This window comes from Salvelinus fontinalis, chromosome 20 (genome assembly GCF_029448725.1).
Source record: "Salvelinus fontinalis isolate EN_2023a chromosome 20, ASM2944872v1, whole genome shotgun sequence".
In the NCBI taxonomy this organism is placed as follows: Eukaryota; Metazoa; Chordata; class Actinopteri; order Salmoniformes; family Salmonidae; genus Salvelinus; species Salvelinus fontinalis.
In genome coordinates this window covers 8,420,590-8,433,447 of record NC_074684.1, presented here as the reverse complement: position 1 = coordinate 8,433,447, position 12,858 = coordinate 8,420,590, and the positions used below count along the sequence as shown (strand labels likewise).

Below are 12,858 nucleotides of genomic sequence, written 5' to 3'. Positions count from 1 at the left end.
ATCTCATCCTCTCCTTTTCTCTCGCACGCTAGCAGAGACCCATAGACTTCCAGTCATTGCGCTACGGCTAGTTAGCATTGGCTCGCGCAACTACCTCTTAACTTCCTTCATACTGAACAGAGCCATAGAAATTATATCCACAAGTACATCTGACTCTAGGGAAGTAGGTATCCCTTTAGCTGTGGTAATACAAATTCAACGTGGGCCTGTGTTACTGACCTCGATCTTGGTCTTTTTCCTTTTATTTGTAACAATGTCCAAGTGACCTTGAGGACACTGTCGTCTAATTTGATATTGAGAAGGTGAGAGAGCATGGATCAGCATCAGCAAGTACATTTAACACAGAGAGATAGATAGAGCCACTGAGTGTAATTGTAATCTTTGTCTCTCAAATGTGATCATCAACTCTCAATGCAGTCTGGAGATAGTCTTTTGAGTGTCAGGGAAAATGTAAGGAGTATTTTATTTAGGAATGTAGTGAAGTAAAAGTTGTCAAACATATAAATTGTAAAGTAAAAATAACCCCCCCAAAATACCACTGCTAATACCATGTCTTTTCTTGTTGTTTATTCTCAGATCAAGTATATAATGGTATAGCAAGCTAATAACAGTACACATGGCTGCTACTTTTACTCACTCTGGGCTGTAAGACAAGAGCTCCCTAGAAGTTTCTATTCACCCGCCTTATCAAGGCCATCATTGTAAATAAGAATTTGTTCTTAACTGACTTGCCTAGTTAAATAAAGGTTAAATAAAACAAATAAACAACCAGTTGTTCCAGCATAAAGTTAGCCAAACAGTGCCTCCTGCAGGTTCAGAGGAGGAACTGTGTATTGCATAGAAAACCATACCCTCACTACTCACCAGAAGAAAAAGTGTCCAAATCCAAGTCCATTACAGACACATAGATGACTAACAAAAGGATAAAACAGGCACATTAAAAAAAGTCAGGCAGTGAAATCAAATAGCACAGTATGTGCTATGTGTGATGTCACTGGCCTTCACAGGCTTAGGGAGGTGTGTCTTAATGTGCGTGTGGTTTGTGTTGTGGTGAATTGTGTGTACCTGCAGAGTGAGGCATGCTACCCAGCGTGCCTGGCAGACGGCGGTGAGAGAAAGAGAGAGACCGAGAGGAGATGTTGACACACCAACCACCAGCCCAGATGCCAAATCAAATCAAAGTTTATTTGTCACGTGCGCAGAATACAACAGGTGTGTGAAGACCTGCTTATTTACAGGCTCTAACCAACAGTGCAAAAAAGGTATTAGGTGTGGATCCTCCCCAACATATTTCAAATCATTACTAGGACTTCTATATCAGATCCGTAGGACTGTAAAGCTGTCTGGAAGAGTGGAAGCTGTCTGGTGTACAGGATAGACTCTTTGCCATGTGCTTTGTGTCTAGTGATAACAATGAGTACTCGGTAGGCGTGTCAGAAGAAGACAATTTTGAACTAAATTCAAGTGTATAATTTCAATAGATATAGTGAACAACATCTATACATTATTCTGACATCTTTACATCTACTACTTGGTGTCTCTTGCTTTAGTCAATACATTTACTGGCTTTCTATGACAGCGAGGAAACAATCCTCTCAGCCATCAGTGTGCTAAGGCAAATTACATTTTCAATTCAGAGAGTAAATTGAAATTCAATACATAAATTGAAAATATGACTCAATTAATTCCAATTCACTTCCTGAATTGAAAACTGATTTGAAACCAACTATGTGAGGCAAATATATTCCATCTGCAAACATAACTGCTGACTCATTACAACCATGCCTTGTTACCACTAGTTAGTAGCTTGAGTTAGCTTCAGCGATTTCTGCTGGATGTTCTTACTGAAGGGCATCATAAAGTCCTCAAAGTCCACCTCGTAGGAAAACCTCTCCCTCTTCTTCTGCATCTTCTCTACCAGCTGGCTGGTGGTGGTCTGCTTGCCCCATACCTGGAACATAAAGTACGGGAATAACATAGAGTTGTATAGAGGACTTTCACCATTTTGAAATAATCACCTGGGTGGGACTTCCTATGAGGTAAGGAAAGATCACATAATTCCATCCAGGTCATGAGGAGGGATCAGCCAATTAATTATACTGGTAAGAAAACATTCCATAACTGCAGGTGGCATTAAACCTCCAACCTTGAGTTTATTTATCCCTGCTCAAACAACACACTCCGGGTGGCAGTGTGCACCCTTTCAGTTTGTTTACCAATTCTTTGAAGTAGTAGAATAAAATGGACTACTTCAAAATGGAGGCCTCAATGGCGCTGCCCGTGCCCTCAAAAACGCAATAATGGGACAGATACAATGTTGCGATCTCTATACAACTCTATGAGGGAGAAACAACTAAACTGAACATAACCAACGTAGTTCAACTTTATTTTAATATACAGGTTCAATTCCCCTCCTGGACCTCCATGTACATGTCTTGCAGAAAAAAATAAACATTGTTACCAAACTCATTTGAGAGAGATTCGTTGTCATTTTAATCTGCTACATCAGCACTGCAATGGCATAGCAGTCCTACCGTTTTTGGCACGTAGCTGATGTCCACTTTGTTGACTTGTCCGCTGATGATCTGAGTGCTGTGCAGAATGACGCTCTCCTTCAGGGACATCGCTTTATTCACTACCATCTCAGATGGGGCAGGGGTCACCGGACCATGACCCTGGGGGGGGGGGGGGGGGACCCCGGCAACACAGTCATCAAGGAGGCAGAAAAAACAGCAATCAAGGTTTAGGGTCAGTTCCATTTCAATTCAGTCAATTTCCAGAGATTGTATCAGCATTTTAATTCTACATCAACTGAAATGTTGACTCATTGATTTTCAATGAGGATTTATCAATACTTAGGAATTTCAATTCATATCTTGACTGAATTGAAATGGAATTGAGCCCAACCCTGGAGCAACATTGAAGTAACCACAGTGACACAGCAACACAGTAAAAACTGTAATATCTTATGTTTCACCGAGTCTTGGCTGAACGACAAAACGGATAATATAGAGCTGTCTGGGATTTCCGTGCATCGGCATGACAGAGCAGCTACGTCTGGTAAGACGAGGGGCGGGGGTGTGTGTATTTGTTAATAACAGCTGGTGCATGATGTCTAATATTTAAAAAAGTCTCAAGGTATTGTTCGCCTGAGGTAGAGTACCTCATAACAAGCTGTAGACCACACCATCTACCAAGAGAGTTCTCATGTGTATTATTCGTAGCCGTCTATTTACCACCACAACCCGATGCTGGCACTAAGACCGCCCTCAACAAGCTGTATAAGGCCATAAGCAAACAAGAAAATGCTCATCCAGAAGCGACGCACCTAGTGGCCGGGGACTTTAATGCAGGCAAACTTAAATCAGTTTTGCCTCATTTCTACCAGCATGTTATAAATGTGCAAGCAGAGGAAAAAATCTAGACCACCTTTACGCTACACACAGAGATGCATTCACAACTCTCCCTCACTCTCCATTTGGCAAATCTGACCATAATTCTATCCTCCTGATTTCTGTTTACAAGCATAAACTACAACAGGAAGTACCAGTGACTCGCTCAATACGGAAGTGGTCAGATAGGCCGAATGCTACGCTACAGGACTGTTTTGCTAGCACAGACTGGAATATGTTCCGTGATTCATTCAATGGCATTGAGGTGTATACATCACCCAACAAACTATCATGGTCCAAACACACAAAGACAGTCGTGAAGAGGGCACGACAACACATTTTCCTCTACAGGAGACTGAAAAGATTTGGCATGGGTCCCCAGATCCTCAAAAGGTTATACAGCTCCACCATTGAGAGCATCCTGACTGGTTGCATCACCACCTGGTATGCCAACTGCTCGGCATTCAACTGTAAGGCACTACAGAGGGTAGTGCGTACGGCCCAATACATCACTGGGGCCAAGCTTCCTGCCATCCAGGACCTATATATTAGGCAGTGTCAGAGGAAGGCCCAAGAAATTGTCAAAGACTACAGTCACCAAAGTCATAGACTTCTCTCAAATACCACACGTCAAGCTTCTACCCCCAAGCCATAAGACTGCTGAACAGCTAATTAAATGGCCACCTGGACTATTTACATTGACACACCCCCTCAGCTACTCACTGTTTATTATCTATGCATAGTCATTTTACCCCTACCTACATACAGTGGGGCAAAAAAGTATTTAGTCAGCCACCAATTGTGCAAGTTCTCCCACTTAAAAATATGAGAGAGGCTTGTAATTTTCCTCATAGGTACACTTCAACTATGACAGACAAAATGAGAAAAAGAAATCCAGAAAATCACATTGTAGGATTTTTAATGAATTTATTTGCAAATTATGGTGGAAAATATGTATTTGGTCACCTACAAACAAGCAAGATTTCTGGCTCTCACAGACCTGTAACTTCTTCTTTAAGAGTCTCCTCTGTCCTCCACTCGTTACCTGTATTAATGGCACCTGTTTGAACTTGTTATCAGTATAAAAGACACCTGTCCACAACCTCAAACAGTCACACTCCAAACTCCACTATGGCCAAGACCAAAGAGCTGTCAAAGGACACCAGAAACAAAATTGTAGACCTGCACCAGGCTGGGAAGACTGAATTTGCAATAGGTAAGCAGCTTGGTTTGAAGAAATCAACTGTGGGAGCAATTATTAGGAAATGGAAGACATACAAGACCACTGATAATCTCCCTCGATCTGGGGCTCCACGCAAGATCTCACCCCGTGGGGTCAAAATGATCACAAGAACGGTGAGCAAAAATCCCAGAACCACACGGGGGACCTAGTGAATGACCTGCAGAGAGCTGGGACCATAGTAACAAAGCCTACCATCAGTAACACACTACGCCGCCAGGGACTCAAATCCTGCAGTGCCAGACGTGTCCCCCTGCTTAAGCCAGTACATGTCCAGGCCTGTCTGAAGTTTGCTAGAGAGCATTTGGATTATCCAGAAGAAGATTGGGAGAATGTCATATGGTCAGATGAAACCAAAATATAACTCTTTGGTAAAAACTCAACTCGTCGTGTTTGGAGGACAAAGAATGCTGAGTTGCATCCAAAGAACACCATACCTACTGTGAAGCATGGGGGTGGAAACATCATGCTTTGGGGCTGTTTTTCTGCAAAGGGACCAGGACGACTGATCCGTGTAAAGGAAAGAATGAATGGGGCCATGTATCGTGAGATTGAGTGAAAACCTCCTTCCATCAGCAAGGGCATTGAAGATGAAACGTGGCTGGGTCTTTCAGCATGACAATGATCCCAAACACACCGCCCGGGCAATGAAGGAGTGGCTTCGTAAGAAGCATTTCAAGGTCCTGGAGTGGCCTAGCCAGTCTCCAGATCTCAACCCCATAGAAAATCTTTGGAGGGAGTTGAAAGTCCGTGCTGCCCAGCAACAGCCCCAAAACATCACTGCTCTAGAGGAGATCTGCATGGAGGAAAGGGCCAAAATACCAGCAAGAGTGTGTGAAAACCTTGTGAAGACTTACAGAAAACGTTTGACCTCTGTCATTGCCAACAAAGGGTATATAACTAAGTATTGAGATAAACTTTTGTTATTGACCAAATACTTATTTTCCACCATAATTTGCAAATAAATTCTACAATGTGATTTTCTGGATTTTTTTCCCTCATTTTGTCTGTCATAGTTGTACCTATGATGAAAATTACAGGCCTCTCATCTTTTTAAGTGGGAGAACTTGCACAATTGGTGGCTGACTAAATACTTTTTTGCCCCACTGTATACAAATTACCTCGACTACCCTGTACCACTGCACATGGGCTCGGTACCGGTACTGTATATAGCAATTTTATTTTATTTGAGTTTAAATAGGGACTCGCATGGTGTCTCTGCCGACTACGATGCCTCTGATTATTGAGAACTACACCACGGCCTTGTCAGCAAGTAATTCTACACGTCTGGACTAATTTGCTTACATGTCTCTGGGGTAGGGTAACAGGGACTATCCTTTTACACTTTTTGGTTTTCGGTCGCATTGAGAGATGGGAAGGGAGGCCTATGCATAGATCAAAAAAGAATGGGTGTGTGACCACATCTTTGACATACAGGAATATGATGATTGGTTAACAGTCTTACCATCGATCGGATCAAAAACAGAAAGAAACGGTCCACATGTTGTTAGGACAAACTAGTAGCATGAAAAGTTCTTGTACCTTTTCTTGGGCAGTGGCAGGTCTGGGTTTAGGTTGAGGTATACCCCCTTTTCCTTTCTTGTTCTCCTTGAGTTTGGGCAGAGTATCAATCTTAGCCTGGACCAAGTCCACAATCCTGAAGTCTGCATAGGCACGGGCGATGTCCAAGCAATTTTGCTCTGAAACAAAATGCACTTATTCAAATGACAGAAAAAGTCTCTGAGGCAATCTATCAACTAAAACAGTCAACCAACTCAGGTGTTCTGAGTGCTGACCTTATGTGTTGTTTGGGTAGCCTACAGAGTGAGTGAGTATTCATTCCTTGTTCGCTATTTAATATCCTACTGCATCATGCTATTTATGATGGTATTACAGTACCTTTCTTGTTTTCTGCAGCAACCTTTGCCCCGGCCTTGATGAGGTAGTCCACACAGCAGGGCCTGCAGCTCTCGATGGCCCTCATGAGGGGTGTGGCACCGTTGAGAGAGGGCGTGTCCACCTTGGCTCCTCTCTCCACCAGCAGCTCCATTATGTCCAGTTGTCCGGCGTGACAAGCGTGGTGAAGGGGCGTCCAACGGAACTGGTCACACACATTCACGTCAGCCCTGTGGTATATAAGAAACACATACGGTACAGTACTGAAATAGGCCTAATGCTATGACTAATGCTATGACTGACTAAACCACTATAACTTTACCGGCATATTCACACTGCATTATAAAGCAAACATTGAGAAATGTATACAGTCTACAAAAGGGAGAAGTGATAAGGATGAGTTGTGTAACAACCCCTTTACATATATTGACTACGGTGTTCCATAAACTAAAACAAAATAATCTCATCCAGGAGAGCATTCTTCCTCACCCCAAGTTGAGGAGGAATTGGGCCACCTCGTAGTTTCCACTGGAGCAGGCGGTCATGAGAGGGGTCTTATAGAAGCGGTCCTTCACGTCCACCGGGACCCCCTGACTGAAGGCCAGGTTCAGAGACTCCAGGTCCCCCGTCTTCACACAATAGTTGATGTCGATATAGACCCTCTCCGGCTTGTCTAGGTACCAGGCGGAGTCATCCTCTATCGGGTGGACTGGCGGGTGGTCGCGGTCGAAACGGGTGACGTCAGTACAATGCTGGTAGGTCTCGATCATGTAGTGAGGCGGCCCGCCGTCGTCCCGCCGGTATATAAGCTCAGGTGGGATGGTACAAATAGGCATTGGGAGAGTGAATTTAGACTTTTTCTTGCCCTTTTTACCTCTCTTTCCTCCTTTCTTCTTCTTTGGACCATAAGAGGCGATGGTAAATGGTTTCTGGAGGTACTTGAGGCCCTTGAAGAAGTCACTGACGTTGACTAGTCCTTCTCTCCTTTTGTCGTGGGCCCCTACCACCTTGTGGAGCTGGTCCAGTTCCACTGGGGCCTGGAGCTTCTGCAGCACAGATATAAACATTTCCCTAGAGACTGTCTCCGTGTCCTTGGCTTCTGATTCGTCCAAAAAGGCGTTCCGGAGGGCGGCCTCGTGCTCGTGGGACCAATCGTGGAGGGTCAGGGCCCAGGGAGTGTTGGGATTGGACATCCCGGTTTTGGAGTACTTCCCATGTATCCTCTCTGCTTTCTTGAGTTCCTTTAAAACTGCCTTGCAGCCGTTGTCTTTGGCAATATGACGGGGTAGAAGGCCCTCCTGGTTTTTTTGTTTGGGGTTACAACCTGAAGTTATCACACAATAAAGATGGAAACCCTTTCGTGACTGAAGTGGAATAAAAATCTGACAAATCAATAGCCAGCTGAAAACATTTCAAATGCTGTGAATAAAATGTATAAAATGCCTAATTTTTTTTCAAACAGATGTATTCACTGAGCTTAACGTCAATGTGTTTGTTTGAGTTTAAGAAGGACTGATTACTTCCGTGTATATTAGTTATAGTATTAGTAAAAAAAAGCATATTAGTTAAGGCCTATACCTCTCTGTGCTAGGAACCTGCAGCAATCAGTGAAGCCTCCTCGGGCAGCGTAGTGCAGAGGAGTGTCCCCCTCTGATGTCATCACCCCCATGTCAGCTGAGTAAGCAGACAGCACCTGGATCACCTGCAGGAAGTCAATACAATTATAGTAACTGATGATGCTCGTACACAAAACAGATGACGTATAGGGCCTGTTTCCCGGACCCAAAATAAGCCTTGTCCTGCTCAATGGAAAATGTCTATAGGAAGTGTTTTTCAGTTCAGGACTAAGCTTAATCTGGGTCCAGGAAATTGGCGCATGAAGTTCAGACTAGGGTTGCAAAAATAGTGGTAATTTACCAAAGTTACCAGAATCTTCAGTAATTAGTAAATTAACAGAAAATATATGGCAATCTATCATGACTTTGGTAATTTATACTTGAATAACAAAAAAACAAAAAAAAAAGATGGTTCAAGAGAAAATAGCCTAGTTAATAAAAAAAAGCATCTAATCAACAACGGCCGTAACTCTGCAACTCAACCAACTATTGACTTTTTTCACAACTGACACTAGTTTGACGCCAAAACATTACCAAAGAATACATATTGACATAGTAAAATAAAATAGAAGTGTGTAAAAATATATATAAAAGGATATTTCATGCTGAAACCCCTCATATTAAACACCAATGGTATTCACTAAATTGATGGTTTACTTTTAGGATAATGTTTTACATCTTTGTCATTCTGTTTTTCTATTTTAATAACATCTTATTTAGTTATTTCATATGTGATAAGGCTACACAGAGGGCCCAAAATAATTACAGACATTAATAATCTGAAGTACCCAAAAGGCCCACTAGAAGTCTTTTGATAGATTACATTAATACAGAAAGTTTCCAGTAATATTCCCTTCCTTTGCAACCGTAGTACAGATATATTGTATATGTGGCCCATGTGGCAATTAAAGCCACAATTAGACATGGGTAGTCTATACTGACAGACACCTGACGTTCAAATGAATTATTACTGTTTAGGCTACCTGGGGTGGCAGGTAGAGCATTGGACTAGTAACCGAAAGGTTGCTAGATTGAATCCCTGAGCTGACAAGGTAAAAATCTGTTGTGCTGCCCCTGAACAAGGCACTGTTCCTGGGCTGTCATTGTAAATAAGAATTTGTTCTTAACTGACTTGCCTCGTTAAATAAAGGTAAAATAAAAAAAATAACCCACCTCAAAGAATCCCCCCATGGCAGCGAAGTGTGTGGCGTGGAGGTGGTTCTTGTCGAGGGTGTTGGGGTTTGCCCCCCTCAGTAGGATGGCTCTGACCAGCTCCACAGCCCCAGCCCTGGCTGCCTCCATCAATGCAGTGCGGCCTGTCATCTGGAGAGACAGGAGGATGTCACCTCTATGTGATGAGTGTGAATATGAAGACCAAATTCACACACATCAAAGTCTTAGTTACCTTATTCTATATCTACATTACTCAGAGAGACGACAATTCAGGTAATTTCCTCTCCCATAATTCAACAAGTTAAATTTGAGAAAATATACAATTAGTTGAATCCAAAATGGCACACTTATAACATTTCAGCAAACTGTACCTAATAAGACTTAAGTATTGCACTAAATAGAGAATAGGGTGTAATTTCAGATTTGCCCATTGATCTCCCAGAAACCCCCCATGTCATGTGTTATGAGACCTGATTGGCTGCATTGGGGTCGGCGCCCTGCTCCAGGATGCTGAGGCACATGGCGGAGCAGTCGGCGGCACGTTGACACGCCAGCAGGAACACGGGTGTCCCGGCGAGCGAGACGTTGTTGACATCAGCCATGCTGTGTAGGGCCACCTGCAGGCAGCGCATGTGGCGCTTGGTGGGGAAGATGCAGTAGAAGAGCACACCTGGGAAAAGAGCCAAGAGCCACCAAGTGAGCCATTGAGCTGAAGGGATCGGATTACCCAGCAGGCTTTACAGACAAGGGAGAGGATCCCTTCTGATCTGTAATTAGATGTGTCCACAATCATCCCCACAAAATAGCCAAGACTCATTGACTGTAACTGAAGACTGGACATCACTGCAATTGAGGCTATTATCATAATTGGGCTTTAAGGAGTTTTGTATGAGCGCCATTGGGTTGGCTCCTTTGGAGGGAGGGAGTCAATTCGAGCCGCCTGAGACACAGATCTCATCAATATGTAAACAGAGAAAGCATGCATTTTCATGAGTCAAACAGTCACGCCATTCAACAGGAGGCTACCAGACTGAACTTGAAACAGAATCCATCTCTTGGTATCAGAGCTACACACACAGTAATACAGTAAGTAAGCAAACTGTGGAGTGTAAATTTGAATACAGTGATGGTCTACTATGGTTTGAATTGATGCGAAGGGCACATTTCCATCTACGGGTAATAAATAAAGTAACATTCTATTTTATTCCATCCCATTGTATAAATTTATATTCTCAGTGGCTGACTACTCTACTCTACTCAAAATCTCTAGCAAACACAGCATCACCTAATCTGGAGGCTGACTGGATCCTCTCACCTTTCCCCTCAGCATCCAACAGGTTCATTTTAGCGTAGTTCTTAGCTAGCAGGGCCACCATGCCGTCGTGCCCCATCTCAGCTGCTAACATGACCGGGGTGCGTCCCCTTTTGTCCTGGACGTTGGGCTGGGCGCCCTGGGCCAGCAGGAAGCTGACCATGTCTGTGTTGTTGGCCACAGCAGCCAGGTGGAGAACTCCGGTGCCCTCCCGTGGCTCTGTCAGGTTGATGAGGTCCTCCACACCCATGTCTACCATCTTCTCTATCTGAGGTTGGTCTCTCTCATGAACATACTGGAGGAGCCGGTAGATCTGCAGCACCTGCAGGCGACCCTCGGCCACCGGGGTCTTCATTATGGGTCAGTGGGCCAGTAGGGGCTCTCGTTCCAGACCAGGGTCAAATACTATATGTCAAAAGTTTTAAATACTTGAGTTTCACTTTATTTAATTTGTCTGGTACAATGTAGCTCTGTCACATTTTAAGCCAAAGCATGCACAACTCTCGCAGAACTAAACTCCACTCTAAGGTGAAGGAAGTTTATAAACTCCCAAATAATAGCCGACCTTCAACTATATATATTTCTTTGTCCCTTTCTCCTATCTCACTCTCACATCTCCTTGCGGCCATTCTGCCTCGCTGTTGTAAAATGTTTACGTTCCGTTTACTCATATCAAATCAAAAACAAGTGGGGTAGGTCTGGCTTGTTTACGTACCTGGCTAGCTACGTAAAATATGCCTAGCTACGTAGAATATGCCTAGACCAAACTAACGTAAACTGCAAAACAATTTGAAAGACAGCTTTTAAATTGTACTTTCTTACCTTTAAAAAAAATCTCACATGCAGAAACTATTTCTATGTGGTTAGTTTGTTGACAAATCCGGTCATCATTGGAGCGAAATTAATGCGTAATCGACCGAATAGTTTGAATGCTGATTGTTTCAAAGCACAACCTGTGACTTTTGTTGGAGAGAGCAGGGGGAGGAGAAATAATTCCCATAGCAACGGAACGTGCGGGTAAAATCACTAGAGGATGGGCCTCAAGGAATAACTGCCGGCATCTTGAATGCTGGCAGGCAACGCGCATTCTATTTTACTCAATGGCTACGTTCTTAAGTGGGTAGAATTACGGGTTCAGTGCACTTCACTGGCGTTGCAAATATCAGTTTACATGGTGTGTCAGTCCTGTCACTCAAGCACAGTCTTAAAGAGGGTAAAAACAAAAGCCAAGGAATAAGATCAGACTGCGAGAGTAAAAGAGGATGAATATTGCCTCCTCTCTTCAAAATCAAAAAGTAATCTCCAAATATTCAGGGTTGTTCAGCAGCACAGTGAAGTAGAGCTATCATATAATTCTGGACATACGTTTTCACTAGTGCAACAGTTTACAGTTGTCATAGAGAGGAATTGAGTTTAGCCTAGCTGTTTGCTAGCGCTATTGCCATGTAGCCTGTTTTCGTCATTCTAGCTAATAAGTATGTGTGTTTGTATAAAATGTACAGTATGTTCATATTGGTATAGTTACCCATTCTACTTACCTCTTTTGACCAGTTGCGAAGGAAGACTGGAGGCCATTGTTAATTAAGATTAAAATAGTTTTCAAATGTTTGTCTGCGTTGTCTTATGAAACCTCTTAGCAGAGGATTGATAATGGATTATAATTGATTCTCTTGTGCTTGTCTTTATTTTCCAAAAGGTAGCATGGTGGGAAAATGTAGCTGCAATAAAAAGTTAAAAGGGAAGTTCACCCATTTTTTTTTTACATGTGGCCTTATTTTCACTCTTTCTGTGCTTTTAGTTGTTTTGTTGCAGAGAAAATGGTTGTCACATTTTGCGGAGTCATCACTTGCCATTGACCCAAATGCATTGTGCAAATGTGTCTAAAGCATGTTATAAAACACTACAAAACACTACAAACCAACTCAGAATCTCATTCTGGATAAAGTCTCTGCACTAAATTTTTTAATCCCCTCCAACTGTGTCGTAAATCCATATTTGAATAATGCTTCTTACAAAAAAAATATGTAAATATGGATTTATGGGACAGTGGATTTATTAATTTATTAAATTGAGTGGAGAGACATTATCCTGAATGAGATTCTAAAATAATATGAGTTAGTTTGGAGTGTTTAGCGTTTTATAACATGCTTAGACACATTTTCATAATGCATTATTGTCTACCCAAGTGATGACTCTGTAACCAAACAAAATATATATATTTTTTAAGTT

At 42.7% G+C, this 12,858-nt stretch overlaps 1 protein-coding gene across 1 annotated transcript; it reads right to left on the bottom strand.

Annotated features, from left to right (window-relative positions):
- Positions 1–1,166: 1,166 nt before the first annotated feature.
- On the bottom strand, positions 1,167–12,498 carry ankef1a (ankyrin repeat and EF-hand domain containing 1a). The gene is made up of 10 exons (XM_055872275.1): positions 11,452–12,498; positions 10,633–11,034; positions 9,788–9,987; positions 9,318–9,467; positions 8,107–8,230; positions 7,018–7,852; positions 6,532–6,758; positions 6,175–6,332; positions 2,535–2,675; positions 1,167–1,951 (listed from the first exon to the last, which is right to left on the bottom strand). Exons 2-10 carry the CDS (start codon positions 10,982–10,984, stop codon positions 1,796–1,798), a joined length of 2,343 nt encoding a protein of 780 aa, XP_055728250.1. The 5' UTR covers positions 10,985–11,034; positions 11,452–12,498; the 3' UTR covers positions 1,167–1,795.
- Between the last annotated feature and the right edge of the window lie 360 nt (positions 12,499–12,858).